At 38.9% G+C, this 17,391-nt stretch overlaps 1 protein-coding gene across 1 annotated transcript in view; it reads left to right on the forward strand.

Annotated features, from left to right (window-relative positions):
- Nucleotides 1-17,391, forward strand: part of USP10 (ubiquitin specific peptidase 10) — a gene marked incomplete at its 5' end in the record, with an annotated part of 63,170 nt that overhangs the window by 22,853 nt on the left and 22,926 nt on the right. Inside the window, 2 exon segments of the mRNA XM_081107968.1 lie at nucleotides 7,575-7,635; nucleotides 11,459-12,493. Coding sequence (XP_080964094.1) covers nucleotides 7,575-7,635; nucleotides 11,459-12,493 — 1,096 coding nt within the window.

The raw sequence follows: 17,391 nt of genomic DNA on the forward strand, positions 1-17,391 counted from the left end.
CAATCTTCCAGCAGGGTACACACCTTCTTCTTACACTTACAAGTTATTTTGGCTTTCCTTCATTCTTAACTCTTCCTTAGGAATTTATGTTCAGCACCTCCAGTTCCATGAAAAATCCTATTGAAATTTCAATTGGAATTGCATTAAAATTGTGGATGAATTTGTAGGAGAATTAACATCTTTATGATAATTTTCCTAAGCATGATAGTGGTATATTTCTCCACTTATTCAGGACTCCTTTTATGTGATTAATGGTTTCTGTTTTAGTTTAATAAAAATTTACCAGGAACATTTTTCCAGATTATTTTTTAAATATAAAAACTATTGAGCCCTAGCCAGTTTGGCTTAGTGGACAGAGCATTGGTCTGCAGACTGAAGGGTCCTAGGTTCAACTCTGGTCAGGGCGCATGTACCTTGGTTGCAGGCTCCTCCCTGGCCCAGGCCCTGGTCGGGGCTCATGCAGGAGGCAACCAATCGATGTGTTTCTCTCACATCGATGTTTCTCTGTCTTTCCCTCTCTCTTCCAGTCTTTTTAAAAATCAGTGGAAAAATATCCTCGGGTAAGGATTGACACACACACACACACACACACACACACACACACACAACCTATTGAAATTGCATTGAAAAGGAACACTGAGGGAGAAGTAAGTATACAGTGTATCAAGTAAAATCTTGGTTAACTTTTAATGAAACCTAACTAGCCTTTTAGATGCCTTAATTTTAGGTCATTAAGTAAATATACACAGTTGTACATTTGGACGCATATTAAATATTTATGTATGGTGTTGCTTTATTTGGTAAAATGGGGCAGGAGAAGCTAGTTCCTTAGAAAATGAGTCAAAAGGCCAGGGTTGGGGTCTGGCTGGACCCCTTACACATGACCTTGTAAGTTCTTTACTCTTCACCTTGGCTTCTTGGATTCTAAAAAATTTTAGAGTTATGGCGGTGGGATTAAATGAGAACTCATTGAAAGTATTATTTTAAGCTTAGCGATGTAAGAAAGATCTGTTACTTGTTTTCTCTTTCATTTTAGAAAAAAGGAAGAAAATAAAACGTCAGGTTTCATTTTAGAAATGCATATAGTTCACTGCCATCTCTATTTCTTGTATTCATTAATGGTAACAGTTGTGGTTTTAAGGAACATAAAGATGCGATATAATGAAAGCTAAATTATATATTTTATTTCCTAAAACTATACAATGTATCTCTGCATTTTAGAATTCTGTAGAATTTAAGGGTTGAAGTTTAGTATTTTCTGATAAGAAAATAGTTAACTAGGATAAACATAATCAGACCCTATATTCCCTAAGCATTACTGTTAATTGAGGTTTTCACCTGCCTCATCTCATATACTCTACCAGTGATTCAAGTTTTAAATAATTTCTGTCTTGAATCACAGTAAAATATGCTGGTGCTTGCCAGAGTCTAACAGTGCTCTTTGCAATTAAAGTTTTAAAAAACAATAAAGCCCAACTTCTGTACTTTATGAAAGCTTTTCTCAGGTTTGTGCATATGTGTTAGGTTTGTGAATGTCTGTTTGCAAGTAAGTGTTGGATTAAAAACTTGGGTTTTCCTGGTAATATGAACGTGGAAAATGTACCATATTTCAAGTCTGAAGAGCTGGATTCCTTTCTCACTCCGCTACTTAAACAGACTCATTGGCCTTGGGCAATTTCCTCCATCTCATTCTTCCCCTTTTTTTTTTTTAAAAAAAATTAAAACTGGAGAATGCTTATTTACTTCAGAGAAATGTTGGAAAATCATTAATGTATGACGTGATACCTAGTATATAATAAATGTTAGTGGATATAAGGATGCTGGTGGTAAAGTTATGTCAGACTTTTTTTTTTTTAAAGAATAGTTTATTGATTTTTAGAGAGAGGAAGGGATGGGGGGAGGAGGAGGAAGAAGAGGAGAGATGGGGGGGAGGCAGGGGAGAACATCAATGTGAGAGCGCAATGTGGACCAGCTGCTTCCTGCAAGCCCCCTACTGGGAATCGAGCCCTCAGCCCAGGCATGTGCCCTTGAGTGGGAATCGAACCCGGCAACCTCCTGGTGCACAGGATGATGCCCAACCAACTGGCCAGGCTGTCAGACTTTTTATTTGCAAAAGTAATGGCTGTGTCTCATTAAAATGAATTACAGTAAAAAATCATAGTGTGACTGGGCGTATGTGGGGCGTCTTTGTTTTTTTGTTTGTTTGTTTCTTTTCAGCATGCATTGTGTATGGGGGTAGGGTATAACAAGTGCTGTCTGTCAAAATCAAATGTCCAATAACCTGTAAAAGGGAAATATAGGCTAATTAACATGATTGGGCTGAGTTATTATCCTCAATATATAAATATTAATATTTGGGGGCTTGTATGATAGTAATATAGGACATGGACTGTTTAATGTGGGGATGCATGGTTGGGTCAGTGGGTGTGTGAGTAATGTTATCTCACTTCTGCATAATCCTTTGGCCTTTTACTTTGTAGGTAAAATTGCGTCTCTCATCTGTACTGTTCCTACCAGGTGGCATAAATTAGAATCCAGCCCTGTTCCTCATATTTTTTTGGCTATTAGGAACTTTTTTTTTTCCCTTGGGCCAAGAACTCAACAACCAAAATTTGACTATATATATAAAAGGCTAATATGCTAAGTGTCCCTCCGACCGTCCGACCAGTTGCTATGACACTCACTGACCACCAGGGGACAGATGCTCAATGCAGGAGCTGCCATGATGTGCACTGGCCATTTACAAAGAAACGGCACTGCGAACCTGGTGCCCACAAAGCAACACTTGGCTTCCCCCAAGTGGGACACAGGCCCCACCACCACCCTGGAGTGACACCCAACCAAATTGCAGCCTACACTGCCAAGACCCCATGGCACAAAATGCGGCCCACAGCACAGCCTGGAAACAGTTGCTGTGGGTGCCAGGTAATGACGTCACATAGCAACGTCCGGCTTCCTCTCCCTAGTGACTAGCCTCCTTGCAGTTTCTCCAGCCCAGGAACACAGCTTGCTTTATAGCTAGGTGCAAACATTTTACCCTTTAACCCAGCGGTTCTCAACCTGTGGGTCGCGACCCCTTTGGGGGTTGAACGACCCTTTCACAGGGGTTGCCTAAGACCATCCTGCATATCAGATATTTACATTATGATTCATAACAGTAGCAAAATTACAGTTATGAAGTCGAAACGAAAATAATTTTATGGTTGGGGGTCAGAACATGAGGAACTATATTTAAAGGGCCAGAAGGTTGAGAACCACTGCTTTAACCAAAAGTCATTTCATTTGCTACTCACAGAAAGTCCTGGAGTATGTAGATAGGAGACTCGGTAGAATCCTATTTTCTTATCATCAGCTGGAAAATGGAGATTTAGAAAGTTTAGAAACTTGACCCGACTGAAAAGAAGTAAGAAATGGTGGAACTTGAAAAATGACTTCAGGTTTTCTCACTGCACAGAATACAGTCAAACACTGCTGCAGTTAAATATTTCACCCTTTATTCTCTCTGTGTGATCTACAATAACGATGTGCTTTGTGTTGATATTTACTGCTGTGTTGCTGACAATTACCTGAAAGAGAAGTTGGGGTGCTTCACTGGTCTGGAGAAAGTTTAGCTAAATCAGAAAGCAGGTCTAATTAAGCAAGTTTATCTATCTATAAAGCTCTTGCTGGCGCCAATCGTAAGCATATGTTTCCATCTGTCATTGTCGATCATGAATTTGGTTGACACTTCTATTTTAGAGAAAGGGTGAATAGCAATATTAAAATATTTCTTCTAATTAATTTCCTTTCAGTGTGCATGAATTCGTGCACCAGGCCTCTAATGTGAAATATAAAAACAATTTTATAAAAAATAAAATAAATAAAAATAAAATTTTAATTTAATTCAGTTTTAACAATTTATTAAATTAAATAAATTATTAAGTAAAATAAATAAAAATATAAATGTTAAAATATACAAACATTCTTTCTACAAAAGCATCATTCCTCTCAGCTGAGAGTTTTTGTCTCTCTCTCAGTTTGCTTTTTGAAATCTTGCCACTGACAAGATAGGGTGGTCAGTACTGCTGTTTAAAAGAATCAGAAGAAACAGATTCAGCTGAGTGATCTTAAAGCCATACCTTGGAGATATTGCAGGTTCCCTTTCAGTTCACTGCAACAAAGTGAATATTGTAGTAAAAAAGCAGTCACACGAATTTTGGGTTTCCCAGTGCATATAAAAGCTTACAGTAGTATGTTAAATGTGCAGTAGTATTGTCTAAAAAAAACAAAGTATATACCTTAATTAGAAATACTTTATTGTTAAAAAACACTTACCATTACCTGAGACTTCAGTGGGTAATAATCATTTTGTTGGTGGAGGGTCTTGCCTCAATGTTGATATGCTTTCTTCACAATATCTGCGAAGAGCATTTGTAAAATGAAGTGCAATAAAATGAGGCATGCCTATATAAAATTTTTAAAGGTAATTTTAAAAATACCTTTTCTAAAGCTGTGTTCTAGTTTAGAAGCCAGGGTTATTTAAAAATAAAAGTACAGTCAGTTTATGAATGACTCTATTATAAACCCCAGTCATAATCATGTTATTGGTGTTCAAAATAGGGAGAGAATGCTAATTCTTCTTGAAACTTACCAGACTCTCATCATTAGAGACAACACATAGACCTCAACCAGCTACTGATAACAAGCCCGTGATAGCATTAGGTAGGCTATAGGTCAGCGATGGCGAACCTTTTGAGCTCGGCGTGTCAGCACTTTGAAAAACCCTAACTTAACTCTGGTGCCGTGTCACATATAGGAATTTTTTGATCTTTGCAACCATAGTAAAACAAAGACTTATATTTTTGATATTTATTTTATATATTTAAATGCCATTTAACAAAGAAAAATCAACCAAAAAAATGAGTGTCATAGGCTCGCCATCACTGCTGTAGGTGCACAGCACGTGCATGTGTGTGGGAGCGGGGTGTTAGAATCAGGACCGTTATTTTCAGTGGTTTGGTGTCTTAATATTTCAGAGGAGAGAGTTAGGGTTTGTGAGGGTCTTTTAGACAGCAGAACAAATGGTGACAGAACCAAAAAGATTTTAAAACATTACCTTATCAAAGGTCCCAAGTCCTGTCTTCACAAGACTGTTAGCACTTTTACAGACTAAGGTGATTTGACTGTATCTAATATAACTAGATTTGGTTTTTTACATTGCTCAGTGTACTTTTGTGTGTGAGATTTTATGTTTTTGCTTTGGTTTTTATATTTTGTTTCTTATAAATAGCTGTATAAAGTGGGAACTTTAAGCAAACAATTATTACAGTTTATTCTGCTGTGTATTTTTTAAAAATATATTTTTATTTCAGAGAGGAAAGGAGAGGGAGAGAGAGATAGAAACATCAATGATGAGAAAGAATCATTTATTGGTTGCCTCCTGCACGCCCCCCACTGGAGATTGAGCCCAGAACCTGGGCATGTGCCCTTGACCGGAACTGAACTCGGGACCCTTCAGTCCACAGGCCAATGCTCTATCCACTGAGCCAAACTGGCCAGGACTATTCTGCTGTATATTTATTATATCCAAGGGACTTCTTATGAGTGGAGGAGGTTTTGTTGAAATTAAAGGTCCATGTGCCTCTAGAGCAGCGATTCTCAACCTGTGGGTCGAGACCCCAAAGGGGGGGTCGAACAACCCTTTCACAGGGGTCGCCTAAGACCATCGGAAAACACATATATAATTATATATTGTTATTGTGATTAATTACTATGCTTTAATTATGTTCAATTTGTAACAATGAAAATACATCTTGCATATCAGATATTTACATGATGATTCATAACAGTAACAAAATTACAGTTATGAAGTAGCAACGAAAATAATTTTATGGTTGGGGGTCACCACAACATGAGGAACTGTATTAAAGGGTGGTGGCATTAGGAAGGTTGAGAACCACTGCTCTAGAGTAAAAAAAGAAACACACATACTTCTTCTGGGCCGGAACTCATTCCAGCATTCAGTAATTCCCATAATTACACTCTTAACCAGATTAGTATATCAAAGTAAGTGTTTTAAACACACTAACAGAAAATGGCAGTATTGCCCTGGAGTCTGCTGGGTGATAACTTTTCAAATTCTGCTTCTACCACTTAACTAGATTTTGAAATACAGGGACATTAAAAAACACACACACAACTTCTAGTGACTTAAAATTGTATCGATTTCTATCACCAGGGGGCACCCCAGTGTTGTTGATAGAAAAAGGGAAGGCATTCTGTGTCTGGGATTCTGCTAAACTTCTGTGGCTGCAGAGGAACATGACTCCAATTGGTGGCTTCTTCAAATGCACCTTTCTGCTCCTTATGTTCGCGCCAGCGGTAAATGCTAGAGCACTTGGTGCGAGTGTTTGAATGGTGTGTGGAATGAATGGTCTTTGCACTTCAGGTGCAAAGCCGGTGTAGCACATCTCTGGGTACAGAATGCTTTCTCCTTTTGTGTCAGTGTGAAGATTACTGGGGTGCCCCCGCATGGTGGAAATATGTGCAGCTCCTAAATCCTGAAAGCCGTCATTTGCTTTTGAATAACTCCACATTTTCTCAGCTTCTTATTTGTCATTAATTCTCTGGGGAGAGAACTTACTCTTGGAGCGATAAGCTTTTATCTCTGATTATTGACTTGACTTCCTAAGAGTTAGTTGGAGAAATCGGTTGAGGAAGCCACTTAAGCAGTAGTTCTCAGCAGTAGTGGGCAGGGGGATCACCTGAGCGCCTCTGAGTGTTTGCAGGTTCTGGGACCCCACGCAGGCGGGGCCCATTGTATGGCCAGTGCTGCAGCAAGCAGAGCTTGAGAAGCATTGTGTTATTTGTTATTTTGTTCTGCCTTCAGGTAATAATTATTTTTCTACTTCCCTTCCCATCTAACTTTCTTATCTCAAACATACGCATTTGAAACATTTTCAGCTCTTAGATATTATGGAATAGCTGGGAAGAAGAACAATTTGATGTATTTATAATACCTTTCTGTAGACACTTGCCATTTTGCTTGATCTTTTCCAAACAAGGAATGTGATTTCTAGCTATTAATTTGGTCATTTAAATTAAAAAGGTCATTGTATTAAAAAGGAAGCCACAGTTCCCAGGCTGTTCTTTCCCAGGGGCCTTTCTCTATCCCCTACCCACAGGCCTGGCTGTGCTGACATGTGATAGTGAACAGAGTGCTGACGGTCACTAAGTCATCTTTACCAGTGGACACAGATAGGTGGCTGTGGTGCTTACAGGCAGTCATCAGCATCCTGTGAAACAAAGGATATCGCATAAGCATTTTATTGAAACTGATTTACTTGTCAGTTGTAGTTTTTTGTTTTTTTTTGGCCTCATTTTTGGATCTATTTAATAACATATTTTAAAGTATTCCTATGATATTTTTTTCTTAAGTGAAGATGATTTACTTTTACTGTCTTTCCATGTGTATTTGGTAAAAATGTCATGAAAAGTTACAGGGATAAAGAGTTTTAATGAAGTGCTTTAATGAAGTAGCATGTGTTGGGTTTTAACATTTTGTTGAATTAAAATTTTTCTGATTCCCCATGCAGCTTCCTCCATACAATGGATCAGTTCTGTGTGGCACACAGGCTGCAGATGAACTACCCGATGGTAAGCTTGTTCTTTATTTCCCTGATGTGGATTCTGGCCATACGTGCTGGGCGGGCAGGTCACCTGGAAACAGTGTTTTCCTCTTCATGCTTTTTTAAAAAATATATTTTTATTGATTTCAGAGAGGAAAGGAGAGGGAGAGAGAGATAGAAACATCAATGATGAGAGAGAATCATTGGTTGCCTCCTGCATGCTCCCGACTGAGGATCGAGCCCACAACCCAGGCATGTGCCCTTGACCGGAATGGAACCCGGGACCTTTCAGTCCCCAGGCCGACACTCTATGTATGCACTGAGCCAAACCAGCCAGAGCTGTTCATGCTTTTTGAATAAACATTCCCTTATAGCTTGATGTTTTGGCTGTAAACTGTAGTAGATTTAATCACTGAACCACTTTGACTAGTGTATTTAAGTTTATTCTGTGCTTCATAGTGTCAGACATTCAAGGTTTAGTTAAGGAAGTAGTAGTTCAGTTCTTTTTTTTCCATTAGCAATTCATCATAGCCAATGCTTTTTGTCAGAGTTCTTTCAGTCTGTGTGCAGAGGCTGCTGGGCCCTGAGCTGGCAAATCTCTGAGCATTTGCTCTTGGCATGGCTCAGTGGCAGTTTGAATCTGTTCCTGCAGTTTTACATTTATGACCCTGTTTGTCCCGAATGTTCTTGGGAATTCAGGTAACCCCTTTACCTTCTGACTTGTTGCTTGTTTTTGATGTCTGTCATAGACAATGAGCTTCTTTCTGAAGATGGTGTTTGCTGAGATGCAGCGATTTTGTATTAAGTGCCTGGTGTTCAAATAACAGCAGGGCCCGTATTGCAGGCTACCACCGCACAGTTCAAATTTGTCTAGACCATTTTTTAGTTTGGTTCACGTCAAAGGCCCTGGCTGGCTTTGGAGAAGCTGAATGCTAGACCCTTTCTTTGGTTCCCTGTTTTGTTAACATGATCAGACCTGTGAAAGGGGTTTTAATTATAATTTAGGTTTAAATGTAAACATTGAAAAGCCTACCTAAACTCTTTATAGTAAAACCAGAAAGTGGTTATATCTAAAATCAGCAATTTTATAAGAAACAATGAGCCGAAACCGGTTTGGCTCAGTGGATGGAGCGTCAGCCTGCGGACTGAAAGGTCCCAGGTTCGATTCCGGTCAAGGGCATGTACTTGGGTTGTGGGCATATCCCCAGTAGGAGATGTGCAGGAGGCAGCTGATCGATGTTTCTCTCTCATCGATGTTTCTAACTATCTCTCTCCCTTCCTCTCTGTAAAAAATCAATAAAATATATTAAAAAAAAAAAGAAACAATGATACAGGAAACCTTAAGGGAAAGAGCAGTTCTAATGATGGCTTAGGTTGAGAATAAAATAAATGAAGCTAGAGGGACCCAAAGGCCCTTGCCCTGCTGCCCAGCCTCTGCAGCAGTGTTTTTATCTGAGTCAGTTGGATTTCTCTGTGTCTATGTACTTTGCACATAGTGAGCATGCTGCCGATGTTTACTCAATGCTTTAAATTGTTTCATTCTTTTCTTTTTTTTAATATATATATATTGATTTTTTTACAGAGAGGAACGGAGAGGGATAGAGAGTTAGAAACATCGATGAGAGAGAAACATTGACCAGCTGCCTCCTACACACTCCCCACTGGGATATGCCTGCAACCAAGGTACATGCCCTTGACCGGAACCGAACCTGGGACCCTTGAGTCCGCAGGCCAACGCTCTATCCGCTGAGCCAAACCGGTTAGGGCTGTTTGATTATTTTCCTTTCGTATTAAACCTTTCTCTCTAGTTCAGTTAGTGCCCCCACCATCTTCGCAGTGGCATAGGCTAGAGATCGGAGGCTTCACGGCGAGTGCTGCAGTGAGCAGACTTGGAGAAACGCCATGTGAGGATTAATTGTTTTCTTTGAGCTGGGTTTCCTTCTCCCAGCAAACCCACAGCGTGTCTGACCTGAGCATCGAGTTCCCATGTGCCCATTATATTGACAGGGATGTTCAAAGAATGAGTTTGCAGGACTTCTACCAGTCTTTCAGTTTGACAGGGCTTTGTGCTAACCTCTGCCTGGCGGTGCGGTGTACATGTGTGTCCATGCCGAGAATTCCTGGGTAAGAAACGGAACTGTTGCTCTGGTCAGGGGGCTCGTTTGGAGCATCGTCCTGTATACCCAAAGGTTGTGGCTGTGGGCTTGGTTCCCAGTCAGGGCACATACCTAGGTTGTGGGTTCCAGCCCCAGCCAGAGCATGTACAGTGGGCAACTGATCAATGTTTCTCTCTCTCTCATTGGTGGCTTTATATGTAAACTTACTGTTAGTGTAATTATTGTCAGTAGTCATTTTTCAGGAACTTTTTGTTGTTGTGCAGTCCCCCCATCCCCCCCCCCCCCCAGTCCCCCAGTCCCCCATCCAACCCCAAGGAAGGGGTGTTTTGTTAAAACAAATGAAGAATTAGCAGACTAGGCCCTGCCCCACACTTACTTGCACACAACTGGCTTCTCTCTGGGACTGTTTTTAAGCCTTCTATAAAAAGACTTCCAATATATTTAGTACTCTGTAATGGAACATAATTCTTTTGGTATATATTATATTTTTTTTTCCTTGAAATACATGCCTTGAAAAAAGTTGGCCTCTTATGCTAGACTTGGAGAAATCTTCAGTTACACACTAAAAATGAATTATAAGGCATGTGCTCTTTTCTTAACTGCAAAATTTATTTACAACTTTCTTTTATCAGTTATAAGCTTACATTGATGCTTGGTGTCTGTTAAAAGACACAATTGATTCTAAACCTAATTTCAGAGATAAGAACTATGAAAAAAAACGCACATCTTAGAATGGATGGAATATCTAGGATGTCAGCTGGGAAGAAGTATTGAAAGGCTCCAAAGAGATTTTTAAAAGTTCATGGCCTGATTTTTATCTTTTGGTAATTTTGGAGATACCTTCACCTCTCATGGACTTAATCCAATGTGAATTTATTTAGTGGACAATTAATGTGCATTCATGCAAGGCTATTTTCGACTTCAATTAAGATTATCAGTGGGGGAGATCAGGAGATGGATAATTTTAAAAAGTGCTTTGGAAATATACCTTTATGTAGAGGATGAATTCTTGGTATAGTTTATGCTTTTTGAATTATTAACTTACACTAACTAGAGAAGCCATATATATAGCAATGATTTTAAATCTCTAAGTTTGTCGTTGTGATTTCCTTTTATTTACTTATTTTTTAAAATTCTCACCTGAGGACATGCCCGGGGAGGGGAGGGGAGGGGGAAGGGTATTGATGTAAAATAGAAACATTGATCAGTTGCCTTCCGTGGGGATTGAACCTGCAACTCAGGTCTGTTCCCTGAACAGGAATCGAGCTGACGACCTTTTGGTGCACAGGATGATGCTGAACCAACTGAGCAACTCTGGCTGGGCGTGATTTTCTTTTAATTGTCTAAAAAGCTTATACCTTACTCTTGGCATAATGAAAGCTAGTCTAGTCAGATTTCATTGAGGGGTGTTTTTAGACAGCTAGAATCTTATTTGCTTTATATTATAATTTTAATTTCTACCTTTTGGAAGTCTCCATTAGCTACCCTGAGAGTAGAAGGTAAATTCAAGATAATTTAGGAAGATTTTCATATCCCTAAATTAAATATAATCTTATAGTTATTACTTTAGCAAATTATTTATTCAGCAGAGAAATAAAATGTCAACTTTGTTCATTAGAAGAAGACTTTAGTGTTTCAGTTTTTAAAGAGAAAATAATTATTGATATTTTTATAGTTTGTATAGCTGTATTCTTAACTAATGGGATGTTTACTGACTGTTTTCTTTCTAAATAGGACAAGAATATCAGAGAATTGAGTTTGGTGTTAATGAAGTAATTGAATCCAATGACACTTTGCAGAGAACTCCCAACTACAGTATTTCAAGCACATTGAACCCTCAGGCCCCTGAATTTATTCTTAGTTGCACAACTTCCAAAAAGACCCCTGATGACATAGCTAAAGAAGTCAACTACAGCTCCATTGACTGCCAGTACCCAGGCTCTGCCCTTGATCTGGATGGCAGTTCCAACGCAGAAGCGGAAGTTTTGGAAAACGATGGCACCTCGGGTGGTCTTGGACAAAGGGAGCGTAAAAAGAAGAAAAAACGTCCACCTGGATATTATAGTTACTTGAAAGATGGCAGCGAGGGTAATATTTCCCCCATGGTCAATGGCCATGCCAGTCTAACAATCCTGAACCACATATGCACAGAGGATGTAGAGTTGATGGGCGATATGCCCTTGCTGGGAACACCCAGGACTTGTAGCAGCCCTCAGGACTCCACAGACTTCGTCAGTGGCGCTGTGCCTGGAGGTTCTTTCCCTAGAGCCTTGGACAGCAATGCTAGGACTGCAGAGCCACCTGAGGGCTGCCAGGGGCCTAACTTTGAACAGTCCTGCCTTCCTGCAGAGGCTGACAGGGACAGCCTGTTGAGGACAGCTGTGGCTCACCCTTATGTTGGGACTGATACTACTGAAAACCTTGGCGTTACTAACGGACAAATACTTGAATCCTTGGGTGAGGGCTCAGCTGCCAATGGGATGGAGTTGCACACTGTCGAAAGCACGGACTCGGACCCAGCTAAGGCCGAGAGCGCTTCCCCTCCCGCCGAGGCCCTGGCCTCTGTGGTGGGCACCACTCCTGTCAGTCAGCCTAAGTCATGGGCCAGTCTTTTCCATGATTCTAAGTCCTCTTCCTCCTCGCCTGTGGCTTCTGTGGAAACTAAGTATTCCCTTCCTGCCACATCTCCCCTGGTCTCTGAAAAGCAGGCTGAAATCAAGGAAGGGCTTGTTCCAGTTTCAGAGGATCCTGTAGCCATAAAGATTGCAGGTATCGTTCAAAAGATACAGGTCGAAAGTGAAGAGGGGAGCAGATCTTATCGCCTGTTGAGGGAGAAGTTTGAGACAGTGCGGGCTTATAAACTGTGGTGATAGATTGTTACACAGAGCAATAGTAGATTACCTGTTTGTTAATAGGAGTTTTTGAAGAATGCCTGTGCCTTACATGTTATCTAAAAGCAAAATAATATATAAACAAAACGAGAGGGGGTTGTCATAGCTTTGTTATTTGAAAAAATCTCTGTTACCAGTCCTTTTCTATTGATAAATGACATTTCCATTTCTTGCCCTTTGATCAAGTACTTCTGCTCCATTGTGACTTGTCCTATCTGTTACACCTATTGTACACCTTTGGTATAATTCCTGATTTGGACTCACTTTGCATTGTTTCTATATTTCTTAAGATATAAGAAAGCATTTGGGGTTTTTCTTTTTAATGTCTGTTTTGGCTTGAGTAAATGGATTTTACTTAGTTTTAACACATCGAAGTTAGCTCTTGACACACAAAAAAAACCTAACAGTTTGACTCAAAGTTAAGGTTTTATTTTGAAGTGCTAAGGCTCAAAAGTAGAACCAATTCACAATAAAAATGTAAAGCAGCGTAATTTGAAACTTTTTGAGTTAAAGTAGGAAGTCGTAAATACAGAGGAGCATGTATGTTTATATGTATCTAGGAAGCCAGAGCTATTTCATCAGGTTTCATCAGACCATGTTTAGAAGCCTATGCTAATGAGTTCTTACCCTATTAGCCCAGTTAAAATAAGCTGTCTTATTGAGGCTTCCTGTGATATCTTCTGATTTAACATTTTGGAGCACCTGACAGCATTACCAGGAATGAGGAGGAATGCAATAGCAAGCTCTAAAATGTATACCCTTTTATGAAAGGTCACAATTCCATCAAATATAAAACATCCTTTTTTTTTTTAATATATTTTATTGATTTTTTTACAGAGAGGAAGGGAGAGGAATAGAGAGTTAGAAACATCGATGAGAGAGAAACATCGATCAGCTGCCTCCTGCACACTTCCTACTGGGGATGTGCCCGCAACCAAGGTACATGCCCTTGACCGGAATCGAACCTGGGACCCTTGAATCCACAGGCCAACGTTCTATCCACTGAGCCAAACTGGCCAGGACCTAAAACATCCTTTTGATGGCAGTAAGATGACAGCAAGCAATTCTTTTTTTTTTAAGTTAGCATTTTATTCCTTATACAAAATACATTATTTTGAATACTCTTGGTGTCTGCAGTTCTCTTAAAAAGAGGAGATAATTGATAGGCCAGTCATCATTTTGGACTTTATACCTATTTTTAAAAGCCAGGTGATTTCTCTTTTTATTATAACTTTTAGAATGTATTCCTTGCAAGGAAATGCTGTTAACATGATAAGGCAGTATAAATTTGTATAGATTAAGTTAAAAGCTTATTTTAACCTATAATGATAAATGCATGGTGGGATGCTTTTAAAAATGTACATTCTAAGTTGAAAGTCTTGAAGTCATTGTAGTTATACTTTTGTTCCTAAAAATTACTTCACAAAGGAAAACCTCTCATTCCTGGGGAATTTTCTCAATCTTTAGTTACAATAAGAAAGAAAAGCTTCCTTTCAAATGTTTTAAAACATTATAGTCATATAACTTTAAATGTGGATTGATACATAGTTTGCTTTGTTCTATGTGTGTTAAAGTCTACTTAACCTGCTAAATCTAATGTTAACCTACTTTGTAAAATACTATGAATGTAGGAGCTCTTAGTTACTTGTATTAGGGGAGAGCATTGCTACAATCGAAATAATTATTTTTGAATTAATGTGGTGTGTCTCCCCCCTCATTTATTTTTTTAATCCTATTTTGATTAGGCCAGTTACAAAGATGAGTTAATTATCTGAGCAAAAGTTTAGTTCCTTTTAAAAAATGCTTTGTTCTTTTGAGCCTGTTTATTGAGCCTTAGAAATACAGAACGTGGTCTGCTGACAGTTCTCAGTATTACTCTCTGTAAGATAATGCAGCGGTAGTAGTCACATTAAATAACACTGGAATAATATAGAGCTTAGGTGAAATGGTATTGTTTGGAATATTTTTCCCTTTGTCATAGTCTCCTACTTACAGATTTACTTTATAAAAGTGATAAAAAATGCATCCAATTTGCTATGTTAGATTCCCTATCACAAATTGTCCTTAAATGGGCACTTAAGTGAAGGCCCACTTATTTTAAGCAGCATTTGACTGAAGTTCTAGCTCCATTAAAATATCTGTTGATGTTGGTTATCATAGCATTTGCTCTACATTAGCATCTAGCTGGTTCTAATGAGAGTAATTTTTATGTTTATCATTATACTTACTAGCTTTTGGGAAAGAGGGAGAAGAGAACAGTTCAGACATTGTCAACTGTTTTTTGAATTCTTAGGATAGTATCAATATCCACAGCCAATTTTTTTTAATCTCAGGTTCATTTATTTTGGATGTTCACATTTCTGGATCATCAGCCCTGTCATTAAGTCTCTGTTCAACTAACTTTTGTATAATCACAAGTGAGATGACAAATGAACTGTAAAGAATACAGATCATATATAAGGACTTTTGAAGTGGAATACAACCAGCTCTTGATTATTCGTAAACTGTTTAACCATTACATTAATGGGATCTGCTTCAACTTCTTGGTGGCAGGGCCATCTTCACAGTGTAGATTATTTGTGAACATTTTGTTCCATTGGCTGTTTTTTAAACATAAACTCTATTTAACTCTATTAAACATAAACTCTGAAGGGAAGAACACTTCAACTGAAACACCAGTAATGGAGAGAGCAAGAAAATTATCACAGGTTGAATCTGTTCAGGAAAATGAATTTGTGTCCATATTTAATTGAAATGTAAACAAAAATTTAGCCTTTTATTGATCTTTGTTTTGGTGGTTTGTAAATCATATTTATATTCACCCCCTCCCCCTTGGGAAATGATTTCTCAAATAGTTTGCATTTTCTCTTTAAATTCTCCAAAGTAGCGATAATGTAGCATGCCCTAATCCAGTGGTCGGCAAACTCATTAGTCAACAGAGCCAAATATCAACAGTACAATGATTGAAATTTCTTTTGAGAGCCAAATTTTTTAAACTTAAACTATATAGGTAGGTACATTGTTATTAACTTAATTAGGGTACTCCTAAGGCTTAGGAAGAGCCACACTCAAGGGGCCAAAGAGCCGCATGTGGCTCGCGAGCCACGGTTTGCTGACCACTGCCCTAAGCTAAAAAGAGGTACAGCACCTGTTGGCAGGAATCCACCCTTGTGAGTTGAGAGTTCAATCCATATCTGATTCGATATGTATATGTCCTCACTGATGTTTATGCTGTGTCTTTGTTTTATAGAACTAAACTGAGAGCCCCTCCACTAAATAAAAACATAAGCTAATCTGTAATCAGTGGTACATTTGGGTTGCATTGCTGTCCTCCACATGATGAGATAACCAAGATAGCACATGTTCTTCCATAGTGATGTAATGAGGAAAAGAGGAACTCTTGGATAATGTTCTGGACGATTAGGAAGATGACAGAAAAATAAGTCAGCATATCAGAATGTCAGTTATGGGACCAGTTATTGAGTGAAAGACTCAATGAAAGTTCTGCACTTTGCGTTTTCATGGGTTATAAATGGTAGTGTGACTTCTAAATCCTGATTTTAGGAAAACAAAATTTGATGTGTAAAATGTGTAGAGGAATAATCATAGCTTATATTGACTTAAAATTTTACAGTGCTAGAATTGCCACTGAGTTTATAAATGATTTCATTTAAATGGTATGTTGCAACATGCAAGCTCCTATATGTCTTGTAAAATACAAGAAACGGTATTCATCACTCATTTTTTCTGTATGCCAGATTTCACCAAGTTGAACTTTCATCCAGCCATTTAGTGTTTGAGCTATTACAAAAGTGAAGACATCAGTTTCAATTTCTCATCTCTGTGATACGGAGTCCTTCTGGCATTTGTTCCATTCCAGTATCATTGTTTTGGGGAGGCCCACTCACTGCTGGGGGAAAGGTGGGCTGGAGAAGCCATTTAGGAAAGGTACTCTCTGAATCAGTCTGAGTAGTAAATTATACCAACAGTGATGATTGAAAAGAAGGGAAAAGTTTGGCATTACAATAAACTTGTGATTATTTGCCCTAAAAAGAAGGGAAAATAGCTTACTAAGAGTGCTGACTTGGGACCACATGTCAGATTTAAAGTTTTAGTTTCAGGAAATAACTTTGCCTTCTCTCCTTTATGACTGTCCTTTCTGGATTTGATTTTTTAAAAATATATTTTATTGATTTTTTACAGAGAAAGAGAGAGGGATAGAGAGTTAGAAACATTGATGAGAGAGAAACATCGATCAGCTGCCTCCTGCACACCCCCTACTAGGGATGTGCCCGCAACCAAGGTACATGCCCTTGACTGGAACCGAACCTGGGACCCTTCAGTCCGCAGGCTGACGCTCTATCCACTGAGCCAAACCAGTCAGGGCATGGATTTGATTCTTTTTTTTATTTTTTTTTTAAATATATTTTATTGATTTTTTTACAGAGAGGGAGAGAGAGAGTTAGAAACATCAATGAGAGAGAAACATCGATCAGCTGCCTCCTGCACATTTCCTACTGGGGTTATGCCCACAACCCAGGTACATGCCCTGACCCGAATCGAACCTGGGACCTTTCAGTCCGCAGGCCGACGCTCTATCCACTGAGCCAAACCGGTTTCGGCGAATTTGATTCTTTTTACTTTTATAATTATAGTGCTTATTGGACTTTAGGCTAGGAATGAAGTAGTGAAGGAAATGGTGATATTGTTAGAAAAGGAACTTAAATAGAGCTATGAGTTATGAAAAAATTAAAAGCAGCATTTATACTGGCTTGT

This window comes from Myotis nattereri (assembly GCF_964212035.1).
Source record: "Myotis nattereri genome assembly, chromosome: 15".
Taxonomy (NCBI): Eukaryota; Metazoa; Chordata; class Mammalia; order Chiroptera; family Vespertilionidae; genus Myotis; species Myotis nattereri.